An 18,441-nucleotide genomic window follows, 5' to 3' on the forward strand; every position below is an offset into this window, starting at 1 on the left:
ACTTTTTAAAAGTACCGAAAAAGTTTACATACTTTTTTCTAGAAGAGTCTTCATATATGTGAATTCTAAAAAAGAATCTAAAATTTCTTATTCTATAATTTGTAATGAAATCTTATAAAATCTGAACAAATTTAAGGTATTTCTTTACAAATTATAGAATGGGAAATCTTAGAAATCTTATAATTAGAGTATTTTTAAATTTACATATATAAAACATTCAAAGAAAAGACTTTCTCAGTATTTCAATGTTCCACCAATTCATATAAAAATTCTGAGAAAAATTTTCATCAGATTGTCACCATCGATATATCGAGCCATCGATATATCGAGCCAACTAGATAATAGTGATATTGTTTTGAAAAGGTGCAATTCGTGTTAATTTTCTTTCAAAAAGATTATGTGCAATAAGAGCGAGATCTGTATTTAAGTATTGTATTTACCCTCGTATTCGAATGTCAGCCACGTGACACGTATTCATCTGAAGTAACTTATCCCCATTTCCCTCCCTTTCGCAAAACGCGCGGGAACGCGATGAAAATGGGTCACGAGAACGCAGCGGTATTCAAAGGAGCCGATCCGCGACGACCGAAAGCGACGAGACGCAGCTGGTGGACAGTGAACCTGCCACCTGTACATGTAACTTATACAGACATACCGTGTGTTAACACCGGTGGGGTACGTGACCCCACCTCCAACGCGAATCAGGGACTATCACTACCTACCTACCTATTCAGGAGATCATCTTCCCGAGTAAAAGCCGAGTACTGAACGAGCGTGGGCACAGACAGCATCATGCGCTTGGTGAGTACGAAACCATTCATTCACTGATCAGCTTTCCCGCTTAGTGAACTTTCTTTTGATTTTCTCTCCTTTTTTTTTTTGTTTCTTCGTAACATCTGTATCGATTTCTTCTTGCTCCATGATGTAAGAAGATGTGTCCTTTTTTTTTCTTTAACATCATATTCTTGCTGTTCTCTTCGCGGTGGTGGATTACGTATTCTCGTGCCAAGTGACAGTGACTTGAATAATGTCAATCTCGTTGAGTGCGAAGTGATTGGATCGAGATTTAGGAAAACTCAAGGAAAAATTTTATGTGGTGATACAAATGTAATGTCGTGAAGCCTATATCAAACTACCCAGACAGCACAGAGAGTTCAAAAAGAATTCAGTTGTTATGTCATCAATTTAGAACACATTTTCAGACACAAAAAGAATTCTTTTTCTAAACAATTCTGAAATGAATTCTTTTCGTATTTGAAAATGAACTCAAAATTGATGATACGACTGAATCCTCTTTGTGCTATCTGGATACCTATTATGGAACATGTCGGAATTATTCTGTTTTCTTTAGAAAACACAATAGAAATCTAAGTAATAATTGAATAATTCCTATCGGAATCCATTTCGACCTTGTTCCATGATAGATGCCCTGGGTATACATTAGAGACTGAAAATTGCCAATTGAAGATTAAAATTTGACAAGAACGAAACGGATTAAAATTAAAATTATTTGCCAAATTCTAATCTTTAATTTGCAATTTCCAATGCGTAGTCTAATGTGATCTTAAACGTCCGTGTCACACTACGCATTGGAGACTGAGGATTGTGAAGATTAGAGATCAAAATTCAACCAGGCAGATAATTTTAATTTTAATCCATTTTGTTCTAATTGGCTGGATTCTAATCTTCAACTTATAATCATCGATCTTCAATGCGTAGTGCGACACGAGTTTAAAGTTCTTGTCTCCTCATCACTGTTATCTCAGTTTGAGTGACGTTAGAAGCGAGAAAAAAATTCTCGCAAAAGTTATATTTAAATAGAAATATTTTTTGATATAATATTTTTAATCAATATAAAAGACATTTTTAATGAATATCAAAAACTCTTTTTTTGTTTTGGAAAAAAACTAAACCATATTTATTTCTGTGTATTATTAATTTGACTATTTGTAATCTGTCAACATAGCTTATTAATTTTTAATTATGCATTATTCATTTCCAGATATGTTATTTATTAATTAACGAAACAAAAGAGGGGGAGTTTCCGATATATTTTGCAAGACGATTCTAACGATTGTAAGTGTTGTTTTGTTGAAACATAATTTTATTTTAATCCAATTTTCAAAATTTTGTATTGTGTATTTTTTCGCTTCTGACGTCACCATTTAAGATAATAGTGAGTAAATAAGGATCTTAAAAAATGCATATAGCGAATAAGAAGTAATCGAATATTAGTAATGGAGATATAGTAGTCTCGACAGGTTTCAATTAAGATATATCCCGACAAAAAAAACTAATATACGTTAGATCTTTTCTCATTTTTCCTTCGTTAAGCGAGGCAACCGATAATCCAAGCTGACTTAATAAAGTTGTCACACATGACAAAATTAAATGTTATTACTCAGTGATAGCAGTCCTTCCGCAAGTAATTCTAATACGTGCTAAATGCGTATACACATTGATACTCAAGTAGATACTTGAGTTTCTATCTGCGAAGAAACCCACGATGTGAGCATTTCACGGTGGCCACTTTCTTCTTCCATCATATGTTTCGCGACTTCCAGATTCGCTAGTGTACATATTGTACGCGCTTTTCTATTTAACAGTTTTCGATAGCTATTTATAATGAATCGTTTGTTTGGTTGGCCCGATTTTTCGCGCTAGCGTATACATCGTGTGTAATATTTCCTGCAAATATTAATTTGTCACTTTCATTGAAAACGCGCTACTGTGTGTAGAAAGTTATCGATAGCAATTTATGATTCAATACGTATTGTCGATGTCGTGTAATGTGAAAAATAGCATACTGTGTATCAGCCACGTTCCATTTGTAAATCAAATAAGAGAAACAATCCTATTTTTTTGTCAAAATGGATGGTGATGCTTTGTAATATTTATATGCATTTGCAAATATCTCCTTATACCCAGTCGAATTGATAAGACGTGTCTGCACAAAATGAGATCCAATATCGCATATGAAAATGTACAAAAATATTATAGTATACTGTAATTATAGATTCCCCTGGTATTTTCGTATATGATATTTTTTTAGAATAAGGCTTCAGATTCGATTCCTGACTGATATTTTTTGCAATAAGTTCTTTGCAGCCTTTCAAGATGCTTATTATCATTATTAAATTGACGATCAACGTAAATTGATAATGTAATTTGAAGCTGGATATTCCAACTATTCATTTTACGATTGCGTTCCAACTCCGACAAATTGATTCAGCACGCAGTTTATGCACTGCAAAATATATTTGCACATTTGCATATGAATATTGTCAAACATGCGCTTTGATCGAAAATAGGATTTCTCATTATTCTGATTTATTCTTATCGATCCCTATTCTGTAACTTTTAATAATAATGTCAGTATCATTACATTGTCGTTGCGCGTAGTTCTTTTATCATGTATAAAATTTGTGCAACGAGAATGCAACAATAATACTATACTATCGTTAAGAGTTACAGAATAAGAGGTCTCTCTCTCTCTCTCTCTCTCTCTCTCTCTCTCTCTCTCTCTCTCTCTCTAATTTTACTTACAATTATTTATATTTTTATTTATATTATTATGTATTGTTGCACAGTTATGTTGTACTTTTTAATATATTCAGAAATAATATAGTTAATTAAAAAATTTCTTCGCTCTTTTCATCTACTTTTTATCTATCAATACTGTATATAAATATTAAATAAATTGATATAAAAATATGTATTTTAGATTAAAAAAAAATATTGACTTAAAAATTAATATTTAATTTATTTGTTGAAAAACTAATGTTTTCTATTTTGAAGTCTATAAAATACTTCAAATTTTAAAATCTAAAGCATCAATCATTTTGCTTTTGGAAACAACTTTCGCTAATCAGGTAAAAATTCGTGACAAACGCTAATAAACATTAATTTCATCCTCGTATTTTTAAGGCCATTCTATATAACGGTACTGCTTTCAAGATTAATTCAAAACGCAGAAACTAAATATAGTTATTTTATAGTCACTGATTCGAATAAAGAGGTTGATCTCCTCTCGCAGTCTCCGCAATTTACGTACCTGTCGGCGTCCACTTTACGGCAATTCACCGTAAAGTGGAAGAAAAAAGACTAGGCTCATTACCAATCGCATTAATGAATCGACGTGCTCCGGTGCAAGTCTGGACCACTGGATCAATTTCTACTTGCTCGCGAATCGTGCTAAGGCGAAACACGCGAAGCACACGTTGATGGATATGCACTTCTAACGACCCAGTTGTCATGTAGCACGGTCGCGTGTGTTGCGTTAATTAACATTAGAATTAGGATTTCACGGGTAGGTTGAAATTTAAGGTCGACGTGCGAGTCATTAGTTTGAAACGATCGAGATTGATCGCTGCACCGTGAAAAAAAGTGAATATGTCGTATATATAAAAAAGAAAAGGCAAAGAGAAAAAGATAGTGAAACTTTTCGAATTGAGAATATTAGGCTCGTCGCGGTCTAAATGCATACGATATATGGCTCTCTCCTCGTATAAGTTCGATCAATGGACCAGGGGAAATATCGATAATATCGTAAATGCGTATACGTGAGAGTTCATTCGAAATCGGCACAGGGCGCGGCGGAGAAATGGAATCGGTCTGAAACAATCTAATCAAATTGACTTGATGGATCGTAAAGGTTTGCGTTCAATTCTATACAATTGTATGAACGCACATGATAATTTTCTCCGAGTATATCTTGAATTGATCAGTTTTTCCAATCCAGGTTTTCTAATCAACGCGACGTATCGGTAAAAAGTATCTTCGAGAATCTCTTTCGCTTGAATAGATTATTTGTGATCCTTCATTTTAATGCATGGTCATGCCGACGGAATACTTCTGATCGACAGCGCGCGAATTTCAAGAGAAAGTAATTATATCAGGGATTGATGACGTGGAGGGATGGGTGTGGATACCTGTGTCAGACAGTGGGTTCGATGACCGTCGAAAGCAGATGGCATCTTTTCGAACCACGCGGGAAGAAAGTTTTCTTCTTCTCTTCCACCTTCTCCTTCCTTCATTTCGAAACGATGCAACGATCCATTCTTGAATACGAGATAAATCGGATAAAACGTATTACACGGTAGGCACTTCTTACCAGTTCTTACGAAACAGCAACCGACCATGCCGCCTAGAAGTGCATGGGACCTTCTAATCGAGAACGGCATGTACGTAATAGTAACGGTAGCCAGAGATTCCACCTGCGTGGCCTCTTCTCTGAATAGGAACGATGTTTCCGGATGTTTCATAAGGCGCATCGATATCTGGCCGGATCCTGCCCGTCCAACTACGCCAGATATTTACGTGCGCTGTAAATCAATGGCTTCCTTAATAATCGCGAACGTACAGTTTCGCGGTCCGTTGAATCGACGATTTTTCGCGTTGAAAGTGGAAAGTCGCGCACCCACCGGCATCCTTTCGTTCAGATCGTAGATTCTTCATCGGCGTTCATCCCGTGACGCATAAGGTCATGTACGACGTCGAAACAATCGCATTTAACCGCTCGAGGACACTCCCATGTTACAGATTTTTCACGCTTTCCTCCGCTGGTCGAGCGGATAACAGCTAATTCTATCTTCTATCCTGAACTTAACTTTCCAAGTTTGATTTTTTATCGGATTGCAAAAAGACTTGATCTATCACGAGTATCATTATTGGGATTACGTGTATAAAGTGTAATGACGTAGAATACTCGAGATTACCCTGGTGAAAATTTTTCTCAGAATTTTTCATATAATTTTTCAGAATTTCTATATATTTTTATAACTTTCTCACATTTTTTTATACGAATTGTAACATTTCTCAGAAAATCTACATCTTTTCTCAGAATTTTTCATACATGTTAATTGTGAAATATCGTATAAAATTTCTAAGATTTTTTGTAAGTATAATTTCTGATAAAATATTATAAAATCTAAAAAATTTAAAAGTATTTTAAAAAAATTACAGGATGAGAAATTTCAGAATTCACTTGTATGAAAAATTCTGAGAGAAGATGTAAACTTTCCAAATATTTCTGAGTATTTCTGAAAAATGCAATTCGTATAAAAATTATGAGAAAAATTTTCACCAGGACGCAGAACAATACTGCAGATAATAATTACTTGTGTTTCAAGAATTCCAATTTTAAATTTATCACAAATTCATCACAAACATTACATTTATTCAAAATATATTCTGAATTCTAATATTTCAATCAAGATTATTACATTAAAACAAATTCAATTTGCTTATTATATGTCGTATTATATTCGTTATAAAGTAGTTTCTTGGCTCAGTTTTATAATATTTTTCAAAAAAATAAATATTTTTTTTGAACACGCAATTTTTCTAAAATTTCTATATATTTTAAGTATATTTTAAGATTATTATCAAGAAAATATTTTTGGTTGAAGATAACTGTTACTTAAAAGGAAGAAAGTAAATTGAATAATCATTTTTCTTAGCGATAGAATAATATTTTTTTCTGTGTGCATCCTTTGTCTGGTAGATGATCTTTCAAGACTAACGGTCGAAGCATGAGGAAAATAGTGGAGTTTCTACAATAATCTCAGAAGAGGAGATAGAAATCTCAGTAACAGGCTAACCAATTATCGACCTCGAACCAATTTAGATTGATGAATACTTCTGTACTTGGGCCAAAATAACTGTTTCTGTAGAGACGTGGTCCTTCGACGGAGACTCCGACTTTCACTCTGAGCGATATGATACGGCCTATCGCGCCGCGGTACATGCATCGCGTTTAATTGCATTCGAGCGCATCAGTTTATCTTCTCTGTCATGTCAGGTTTATGAGTTACTCAACGCCAAGGACTCGTTGTATAATCGGTACATACTTGGTGACATCGCCGAGACGCGCTTTCACGTTTCCCATTTCCGCGTTTCTGTATCCCGTAAATTCAAAATGTGGGAGATGAGGTATCTCAGTACATCGTGATAGGCCAACGACGAGAGAAGATGATTACATGTGAAAAAATAAGTCAAAAACGAAATAGATTTTATCGATCGGTTGCGCAATTCTTGGGAAATACAACTTTGAACACGGAAAATAGCGCTTTTCTGCTTGTTTTTATACGTATTGTTTCTGCTGATATATAACACGATTGTCAGATGTGAAATCGTCAACTAAGATCAAAATTGATTAGGGTATATCTTCAGATCTGAATTAACTTCTCGGGTATTATAGGTCTTGAGTATCATAGGTAATCCATAAATCTAACAATTTTCCTTGCTTATTATAGGATGTCGTTTGTCTGAGTCTGAGATAAATAAATTTGTGTCGGAAACATAATGATGATAATCATGATAATTTAATGACAATATACTTAACTTTTCTTCAGACTTTTTAATCAAAACTTCAATGTAGTATAAGATTACATTATATTAGGAATCGATTTTTCTAAAAAATTTCTCAGGACATTATTACTTATTATAACTTTGCAATTTCCAACATAGTACGTCTTTGCAAATGACATTTAAACAGAATTCTGCCAGGAATCTGTTAAAAATTTACCAGTAATGAGACTATTAACAGTCTTGAGGAATTTTCTAATGACTATAATTTCTAATACGAGCACACTGAAAAAAAATCTAATAATAGTTATGAAACGTTGAGTGAAGTAATTCTAATCAAATATTCGGTTAATATAACCAAAAATAATTTTACTTTCCTAAATATTTAGTAAGTATTACTAAATGGTTGATTATATCATTGTATATGTATGATACTTACTAAATATTTAGAAAATTATTTTTTGTTATATTAATCGAATATATTATTTGGAATTATTTCGCTTAATATTTAGTTATTAGACTCTTTTTTTCCAGTGTATTAATTCAGTGGAAAATATGTTGCTTAATCAAAGATTCCTTTTTTTTTTTCGACATTTTAGGAAAAGATCTCAGATTGAAGAATTCGTTCAAAATTAAAGAGAACATCAGGAGTTTAAGAATATGTCGTATGCATTTTCATTAAGAGCGTGAGAAGAGCTATTATCTTAACGCGAGGAAATGTTGTTATTTTGTATTACGTGCGCATATAATTAGTGCAAATTTACAAGCGCGCTTTTCCTGCGTTCGATATGTTCATAGGAAGTTTCGCAGTCGATGTTATACGGTGAGAAAAATGCGGCCGGGCGTGTTGCCGCTCTCGGGCGATGTTGCGTCAAACCGATTCGTCGTAATCCAGCACAAAAGCCGAGGCTGCAGTCTGTAACTGACGGCAGTCTCTTAATGCCTGTCACGCCGCGGCAAGAGTACATCGAGGTAAAGCAAGTTCACGAGCGTTGCGCATCCTCGACATACTGCCGAGTGAAAGTGCCGCCTGCTCTCGAGGTTTCTTCTTCCTCATCTTCTGACTACTTCCACCGCTCCAGCAGTACTATTGCGAGCCGGATCAACGTGACGAGTTCTCTCACGCTGTTTCCCTACTCCGATCGCGCATGGCGTGAAAAGAACTTCTCTTCGATTAACGCGACAGGTTTCTCGGTATCCCTTTTGTCATTCACGTGCTCTCTTTGACTCATTTGTAATCTAATAAATTTCGTTGAGCACGGAGAAAAATGTTTGGTTGAATAATTGGAATTCTGATGGAAGATGAACGATCAGAATTCTGGTTAAGTCTACTGAATTTTTTAGTTAAATTTACTAAAATTCTAGTAAATTTTACCAGAATTCTGAATCGTTCATTTTCCACTCTTAGAATTTCAGTTAATTCAATTAAACATTTTTTTTCTGTGCGACTTTATTTTGAAACATTTATTGACTCTGAGACTTGTAGTGGAACGATATTAATTATATTTATATTAAACAAATTATATTGCTAAAGTATCTAAAAATTTAGCAAGATACAGATTGAAATTAATTTTATTTTCAATAAAATTATTTTCAAATATGTATCTAATTGAATTTTTAATGTTCTGCGTATAAACTTCTAGTTCTTACTTCGTTTTTTTTTTTACTATTTAAAAAATTTTTAGATATATCATTAAAATTATTTTTTCCGTGTATCTATAACGCTCCATTAATTATAACTTATTATTGATTTATGTCTAGTAATACACGACATAAGAATCCAGTGATACATGACTTAAGGTTAATTACATTGTTTGAAAACCGGTTACTTTAATGGCACAGTACATTCCGAATGAAGTAGGACTTAGTAGATGTCAAGATCTGGAAAATGATTATAATAATTGAGACTCGACTGTCTCAATTTGATTATCATCGTGAACCAATTAACTTTGCAATTGTTAATGTTTGTCATTATGTGTTTAATTGAATCTGTTCTGTTTATGTAACCATTCAGTTGACGATTTCGCTCGCATGTTACTTAAAAGCTATATCTGATAGAACGAAATTGGGACGACTTTTGATTCTTAATTAAACTTTTTATCGACATTTTATTAACTCAAATATTATTTTAATTTTTATAGCACAGAATTTTAATCCAACGAGATGTATGGCTCGTCTCGTTGGATAATGTTAAATTAATACAACGCGAAATCCGAGGTTTCGTTTGCAATTGCTATCTTCTACCGCGCATTTGTGTTGTCAATTCAGCATTGCAGCTATTTTGTAGGCGGTGAAACTCGCGTTGTATCTCCGCAATGGAAAATGACGGGTCAGGAGTTCGCCACGCGAAAATGTCCGTAATCAAAGATTCGCGATAGCCAAATATGAAATCCCGAGATCTTTTTAACAACCGGTTGTAGGACGGTCTCTCACGCGGGTAACGTCTTCCTTGTATGATAGTTTCTTTCCTGGCGCATATATATATTTATATATATATATATATATTTATGTGGGTTCCGACTTTTTCGTCGTTGATTAATTAGCGTTTCTGCAATTACGTGCGGTGGGGAGTTACTTAACATGTATCTATAAATCCGGCGGTGACTGTTTATCAGGCGGGGGCTTCTCAGAGTCGACGAGTTTCGAAAGTAAAACCAACGTCAAAAGCACTCACGACGTGAATCAGTTCTAGCATCCAGGTCGTTATTAAAAGATACGACATCTGTAAGTCCCTTCCGTTTGTATATACGACCTGGAAATTAATGGGAAGTCGGATTAACACAGGATATATGCTTATAATATCGGGAGGATGCTTGTTACGAGTTTAGAAAGTTCCCAAAGTTGTCTAGCCGTTGTTGGTATGCGTCGTGCCACTTCGTCATTTTTACTGTCAATGCTCAGCGAGTTTATAGTCGCGGAGATGGCATATAATTCGGTGTATGCGACTCGAAGTGAACAAAAGGTCTTATGAACATTCTAACGATCTTACGCCTCCGCCGTGTTCGCGCAATATACCCTCATTTCTAAAGAGATTACGAACAAGGGAACCTCTCGAAGTGTCAAATACTGATTCTAATGAAACTTTGTTTACATATAAGTTACGTAAACAGATGAATTTAAAAAAATATTTGCGGCCCAAAAACAGTTTCAAAGGGTACAATCATCCCTTATATATTCTCTAAGGCCGGAATTAGAGATTGAAGATTGAAATTTGACGAACAAAGACAAAGAAATTTTAGCTTTTTTTGTTTTGATTGGTCAAATTTCAATTTTTCAATTTTCAATTTCAATCTTCAATGCGTTGTCTGATTCCGGCCGAAAACTTTTATTTCTTCACTTTCGCATAAGTTGCGAATAACTTTATCCAGGAGATATCTCCATTGTAATCTGAGAGATATCTTCTGGATTAAGTTATTTAGAGGTAAAGAAATTGAATATTAAAGTGAATTGTCACTCTAAAGAGTAAAATTTCTCATCTTTAAAGTTTAAAAATTGAGTCATTCTTTTTCAAGACTTTCTCAAGTCTACTCGATTTCTGATTAAATCTATTAGAATTACGATACATTTAACCAGGAAATTCTGAATGTTGGTTATTTTAACTAAAATTTTAATAGATCTTAATCAGAATTCTGGATCGTTCATTTTTCACCAGAATTCCAGTTAATTCAATCAAACCTTTTTCTGCGTGCACATGTATACAAAAGATCTGTTTTTTTATTCCTGCATTAGACTGTAGTAGACCTCTCTTTTTCGCTTTCACCAAATATAAAACATATACTTATCTTTAAGTTCGAAAAGTGTATACTAGTTTAGCCACGGAAAACAGATAAAGATTAAAATCAGAATTGGATTCATAAAGTTGTCTTGGAAGTCAAATTAACCATCTAGGCGAGATACGCGTACAAAGGGAAGAGTACAGGCTTGGGACAATTTTGCTGCGTCACAGCAGCAACGTTAAACGTGGCACTTCCCCCGTTTTATTATGTGTAAATTACGGGATGGTTTACAGGCGTCTAATAGACTTTCCCCTTCTGGGCAAAAGTACCGGCATTTATAAGCGAGCATGTTGCGCGATGAATACGTAATTTAATAATTCTTCACGTTTACATCGTTGACCCGGCGTGTCGTTCCGTTGTTTCCTCCGCGGGTGTGGTGTAACTTTCTTTACAAATGTCAGAGGTACAGTTCTCGTGTATAATACAGCGCGGTTAGCGCTTAATTCTTTTTTTTTTTCTTTGTTTACGCACACTTAACGCTTAGTGCTGACAAATTTACTGAGGTATTTTCTCCGATTGATGGTTGGCAGGGAGTTATGGTTGACAGTATTCTTGAATAATTATTCTCCTCCTTCATCGTTTTACGATCCGGCGAAAACGGAATTTTCTCGATGCGACGCGTCATACTGAAGCTCCCACCGCGGCAATTTGACGAATCGTAATCGGGGTGAAAGTTCAAAACCCACAAATCGCTTCCTATAGATAGCTCGTGGCCTTTCCAGGGCGTAGCCGTTCGTGCTGTCTAGATGGATTACGTTGCAGATCGATTGGAATAAATTCTGCATAAAATCGCCGGATCGTGCGATCCTTCGATTAAAATAGCATCCGAACACTGTCTTGATAATGAATGATCAAACATTACCACGATCCGAAAAGTCTCTCATATTATTCATCGTCTGCACGTGCCTTTATGATGGAAACGAAAGAAATGTGACTATTAAACGTAAAAACATCATCAAAGGCAGCACTTTCCCAAATTGTCCGTTGATAACTACCTACTAAGATGGCGTGAAAACAAATAATTATAGGCGTCAAAGTCAAGATGATTATTGTTAATGGATTGATAGTAAAAATTTATTCGCTATTCATTCTCCAAAAGACAGCATATTGAACGTAACGCAAAAACGAGTGTCCATCATTAACTTCAATTCTCACAAAACCTTAAAAACAAAAGGAGCATGGAGAAAATTTCTTGAGCACTTTCGATATATTTACTTTTACTTTCATATAATTTAATACCGTGAGAACGTGAAACGTCCCAAAGCTATTATATTAGTGCTAGACGTTACTCGTCAATAATGGTATACGCAATAAAATTGGAGATACTTTGAAAATTTTATGAGAGTTGAGATGAAGCACGTTCGTGAAGAACTTGGGCGCTTTTATGAATAGTCATCAACGCGTTGGATTTCGATTATTTACAGTAATATAACAAAGCTTTGAGGCATCCATCCGAGTTTCTCTCCACTTAAATATCAAAGTTTATTCCCAAGAGCCGCACATATGCTCTATACACGTGCGTAATTAAAGATACGCGCTTCTAATTGCATTCGAGTACAACAGAAACATAATGGAATCCCCGCTGAGTTCTCGCGTTTATCGTTTCCTTCCTCCTCGGTACTCGTCTCCTTTACCTCTTAACTCATCGAATTACTATCCTAATGTGTGACAAGCAAAGCTTTTACTTGTCACATATTAGGATAGTAATTCGTAAGATTAACTTTAATCTCGGTTTTATTTATTCTTTATCTTTTTCTTGTAAAAATTAGAAAAACGATAAACAATGAGCTAAACTGAGATTAAAGTTAACGTAAGATTAACCTTAATCTTGATAATCAATGTAAGATTAACTTTAATCTTGGTTAAATTTATTCTCCATCTTTTTCTAATTCTTACAATAGAGTTAAAAAAAAAATAAACAATAAGTTAAACCGCGAAATTAAAATTAATCTTACGTTGTTGGAACCGAGCCCAGGAAGATTGACAAAATTTTAAAAATGTATTTTTCTATTTGAATATTATATATATATTATAATATATATAATACAATAATATTAAAAAAACTTTTATATAATCCGTAAAATAATAAGAAAAGCTTACTACACCTGTTATACTCGTTACTATACGCAATTTTCAATTTTCCAAGAATATACATGTATGCGTGTGAATTTAATTATGCATGCGCGTCTTTTCGGCAGATGTATACGTGTGTTCTCGCGTAATTACATAAAATATGCAAATTGCCGGTCTCGCTTATACGGCTCGAAAGCCATAGGTACGTGTTTACCATGTTTTTAGGAGGAGAAAATTGCCTACGGGCCGTTGTGAATCTTCTACTTTATAACGGGACTCAGAGAGATAGACTGAGGCGGATAGAGGCTTTAGCTTTCAATCTCTCTCGAATCAATATGGTGAAACCCAGTAATAAATGTCCATTTTTGTGTCATCAAAATCTCGTCAATATCATCGCATTTAATCAATTTTGCTACTGGTTTATCTCTTCCCTAATGATGCATTTAAAGACTTCGATAGTAATCGAAGAAATCGATCTATTAGCGATTTATAGAGGCAAATTTTGCTACAACAATTTAGCGTAATTGCACAATTAAAAAAAGTATCGAGACTTAATATAATTATTAATAAACGTCATTTACGTAATACTGACTATTGTCTCATATTTTATTATAATGTTGCAGGTAGCCATAACAATTTTAGTAGCAGCAGCCTGCCTCAGTCTGGCTAGGTCTCAGAAATCTGAAACCTCAGCTAAGACTCTCGAAATTCCACCGCCTCCAGTAAAACTCGACAAAAACTTGCGGCAAGCGTTGCTGAAAGCGCTGACGGAACTAGAAGCTGAATCTGCGGAGCACCGAAAGGATGAAGACGAAAAAACGCTCATTACGACCATTGAAAAATCTTTCGATGAAGTAGTGAAGAAGAATCTAAATAAGAACATTGGCGTGATACCGAAAGGTTCCTTTTCATTCGATAATTTTCCAGGAGATGAGGAAACCCTCAATGAGGAGAAACTGCAAAATTCGAGCTTTCTCGAGTCAAAGAGGTACGTTTCCTCGAGTTCGTCGGGGATGATAGAAAAGGCGAGTCACGACGATGCCAGAAGCTACCACGTGCAGAACGTGGGTCCGTCAGATAAAAGTACAACGCCTCGAACTGAATCTATAGAGGATTCGCTGGAAATAAAGAAAACTTCCGCGAGTTTGCCTACGGTTAGTAAGATTGATAGTATCACGCTGAAACCGATTACGCAATTATCAGAGAGCTTGGTGCAAAGCGCCAGCAGCGGAATTACCAGCGCCAGTGCGTTAATCGCACCAAAACCGACCGCATCTAGTCCAACAGTTCCGCTTGGCAATGTTACTTCGTCTTTTAGCGCTAATAAGGAAAAATTTAAGGCGGAGGAAGTGAAAATACTCCAGGCGCCTCTGGTAGCGGCCTTTACGGTGCAACAGGATGAACTTGGTATACCGAAGAGCGTTGTGCCAATTTACAGACAATCAGGCGATGGACAGGCTCTGACTCTTCAGGAACAGTTGGAGTTCAAGCAGAAATTACTGGAGCAACAGCTGGTGGAGTTGCAACAACAACAGATCCAACAAACGCAGTTTCTCATCAGGCAACGTCAACTTTATGAACAGCAGCTGAGACAGAAGCAGCAGCAGCAACAACAGCAGCAGCAGCAGCAGCAGCAGTTATATCTTCAAGAACAGGCTAGAATCAAACACTTGGAGGAGCAGACTAAAATCAAACAATTGGAGGAGCAGCGTTTGAAGCAACTGGAGGAGCAGAGGATTTATCGTTTGCATCAGCACAATCAGTTTCCATTGCTGCAGAAACCGCACGTCTTCGAACAATCGAACGTATTGTCGCTTCAGCCACCTCTGGAATCTACCATTCATCTTCAACCAAGCTTATCTCTAGAAGTTCCCAGCGTCGCAGCGCCTCCATTATTCCGCACGAACTATCAGGAGCAGTTACATTTCCAACAGTTCCGTCAGCAACCTCAATCACAAGTCCAACTTCAACAACCACAGCCCCAACTTCAGCAACCACAGCCCCAACTTCAGCATCAGCAGCGATTGCAACAGAATTTCGTTTCATTTTCTACCACGGGTGACTTCCAGCCACCCGTAGCACCGGCCACCAGATTTAACAGACAGGAGGCCTTTAATGCAGTCGGCAATTTCGGTTTTAATCTGGATAATAAGCAACCGCCTCCGTCGAGGAACGCGGTCAATTTTAACGTGATACCAAGGAACCCTAATACGTTCGTTTATAATCCTTATTTGCAGTTCAAGCAGACTCCAAGAGCACAAACGCCCGCCAAGCAAATCCAGCGTTTGCTTTATCAGTCGGGAGTCGCTGGCGATTTAGGAAATGTACAGGGCCAAGGTGGCGAGGACCTCAACATCGTGTCTAAGGTACTAGCGTTGAATGTTGGCGCGTTGCCCACACACAACAAGAACTATCAATATATTACGAATAATCGCGGCAAATTGGGCAGCGCGTGAATAGGCAGATAAACGTATCGATGTAAAACTTCGACGAGTCGTGTAAAATCACTACAAGACGATATTAGCACGGTGAAATCGAGCTCTCTCTTTTTCTCTCTGTCCCTCTGTCTCTTCGATCTTCCTCTCATGCTTGTTTCTTACGATCCTCATACGCTTCTTTCTATCTTCATTCCTATTCTTACATAAGTCCTTTAATTTCTCAAACCTTCGATGGCATTGATATACACGTACATTGATGACAAAGTCAATACATACACATATACATACATATATATACACGTACACATAGAGAACATAGTTATTTATAGCTCGCGAGAGGACCCAGGATGACTTGGTAAGTTCAATAGTACGTATACACGAGTCATGACGATAGTAACCTTGAATACCAATATCCAAGTGAAATCGAATCGTTGCGAATCGTTTTGCCCTCGGTGAGTTACCTCCGCGAAATTTTACTCTCCGTCATATTTCGACGATAGATGCGTGAGACAAACATAATAGAATAGCGGCTTCAGGGAGGGGAAAAGAATTGGCATAACGAGGAAGTTATTCTCTTAGCGAGAATATAATGGTATTAATTACGATTGTATGTATTTTACAACAAGGGCCTGCCAATGTAACGGCGTACCCGATTACGCAAGTTCGCATTTAATTTGCGACGTAAACACTGTACATAATTGTGTGACTCCAACTCCACTTCCTTACCCATTTCGATTTTCTCTTCCATTCTTGATACGGCGCCCGCGACGTGAGTACTGCCAGTTTCGTTGATAATAGCAAGACCACTCTCAACGGCAGAGAACGCGAAGAAGCACGTAATCATAAAACGTAACCGTAGCAATAAGCATATTTATGATTTTAACAGGAGAAGGATTAATCTATGCGCTTGACACATGATACGAAAGAAGGCGAAAATCTCGCCGGACTCGTATTAGTTATTACGTTTCACTTGGATTTGACCATAATTAAGTTTAAGAAAGAAAAATATCTCGTAATTTAGTCTCGGCTCGCAAATTTCCCAAAGCCATTTACAATATTTTGTCAAGTTAAATAGCTCCATAATGTTATATATTATCGCTTATGCCAAATTTCTACTACTAATATGTGCACCTAACGGATTATTTGTAATATTTATATTCTAAAAAATATTAAATTTCGTATAATATACACAGTAAAAGATATTTTGTATTTGTGTTGGAAACACAATCCGTTCGAGTTCTTAAAAGTTGTGTGGAATTTTTAATACATTCAAGTGTTAATTTAATATAATATAATTATATATTATTTAAATATTTTTTATTAAATTGTTATCCAATATTTCTTACTGGCAAAGTAACACAATTTATAAGTGGATAAATAAAATAACGTATAAGATGATAAAAATAATATATTTTAAAATGTAAATTCTAAAATATAAGTAACATGAGAAAATGTACATTTTAAATAAATAAAACACGTGTAAATTTAATACTTATATTAATTTTACGGAAAAAAAGCTTCTCTATAGTTTGTTATAAATTGTGTCACTATTATTACCTTTCCTGTGTTAATTTTTTTTTATACAATATGTGTGTTACTTTCTAACTTATTCATCTTATGTTAAATTAACACAAAAAAAGTAGACCGTTTGGGAGACACACGTAAAGATGTGTTAAATTGAACATAAATTTTCCAACTGTGTAATTCGCATAATTGCTTTCACAGTCAAATTTCCCTGGGGAAAAGGCCAAATCCAAGTTCATCAAAGATCAAAACTCTATTGATTAGCGCTGACGTTTTACAATATAGCCCGTGTGTATATTGTTCGAATTAGTTTTAACAAGACGCACACATACATGCATTAATGCATACAAAGGTACACACACGGAGAGCTCGTTCAGGATCAGGGGTCTCGCGAAGTCGTGCATCGAGCCGCGCATCGGGATTGAAAATGCTTCTTCGACTGTAAATAAACTTTCCCCGGCGGGTACCACACAATACCGACGAGGAAGCCGCCGACGCGAGAGACACATCTCTCGCGTGTATACTCGCATACGTGTATGTCCTCAATTTCACAAACGTTTGGCACAGATCCGTGATTTCACCCGGCGGGCGAATCGGCGAATCTCGTGGGACATCGGCATCTCTCTTGTCTTACTAAAAATTTATTTAAACTTATAAGTAATCACATTCATTTATCAAGTATCACATCTTTTCGGTATCATTATAATCACCAAACGAAAAGATCATTAGAATTTTTCTCGTTATCTCCTGCATGATATGCAATTTTTTTTTATTTGCGTTGAAAAGAATAAATTTTGCTATTCTCTTTCTCCTAAATTCTCTCTATAATAAATCTGATAACATCTGCATGAATTATTTCCGTAACGCTATTTATTAGTTCGATTTGATGTTCGAGCGTTATTACATGTAACGCTACATAAATCTTTAGCATTGCGCTGAGTAACGATAAATCCGCCTTGATTAAAGATTTAAGCTTTGTCTCGAAACTGAAATTGATGTTGGATGCGATGCACCTTCGGCGAGAGTGACTGCGTGAGCGAAAGTTGATGGTGATTCGTTCATAAATGCGAGTTCTTTACAAGCGCTAGCTGTGGCTTGCGCGACTGAACGTAACATTAAAATTAAAATAACATTAAAATAAAATATAAGATAGCGTTAGATATAATCTCGATATAATTTGCTTATAATTTATCTGATGCTGGATTGTGCGAACTTTTGTGTATAAATGTTAATAAACTAATTTGTTTAAAAGCGGTCGTTTTATTTCGTAAATCAAGAATTGTAAAATTATAAAAACTTTATTAAAACATATATATATATAT

At 35.6% G+C, this 18,441-nt stretch overlaps 1 protein-coding gene across 2 annotated transcripts; it reads left to right on the plus strand.

Moving 5' to 3' along the window:
- The first annotated feature begins 731 nt into the window (after positions 1 to 731).
- Positions 732 to 16,721, plus strand: LOC108748618 (putative uncharacterized protein DDB_G0271606). Of its 2 annotated transcripts, XM_018486865.1 has the most exons (2): positions 732 to 801; positions 13,781 to 16,721. In XM_018486865.1, exons 1-2 carry the CDS (start codon positions 793 to 795, stop codon positions 15,611 to 15,613), a joined length of 1,842 nt encoding a protein of 613 aa, XP_018342367.1. In that variant the 5' UTR covers positions 732 to 792; the 3' UTR covers positions 15,614 to 16,721. The 2 variants fall into 2 exon arrangements, with proteins under 2 accessions (XP_018342367.1, XP_018342368.1); XM_018486866.1 differs by lacking the exon at positions 732 to 801 and having other exon boundaries at positions 13,772 to 16,721.
- Positions 16,722 to 18,441: the final 1,720 nt, after the last annotated feature.

Source organism: Trachymyrmex septentrionalis, unplaced genomic scaffold (genome assembly GCF_001594115.1).
Source record: "Trachymyrmex septentrionalis isolate Tsep2-gDNA-1 unplaced genomic scaffold, Tsep1.0 scaffold24, whole genome shotgun sequence".
In the NCBI taxonomy this organism is placed as follows: Eukaryota; Metazoa; Arthropoda; class Insecta; order Hymenoptera; family Formicidae; genus Trachymyrmex; species Trachymyrmex septentrionalis.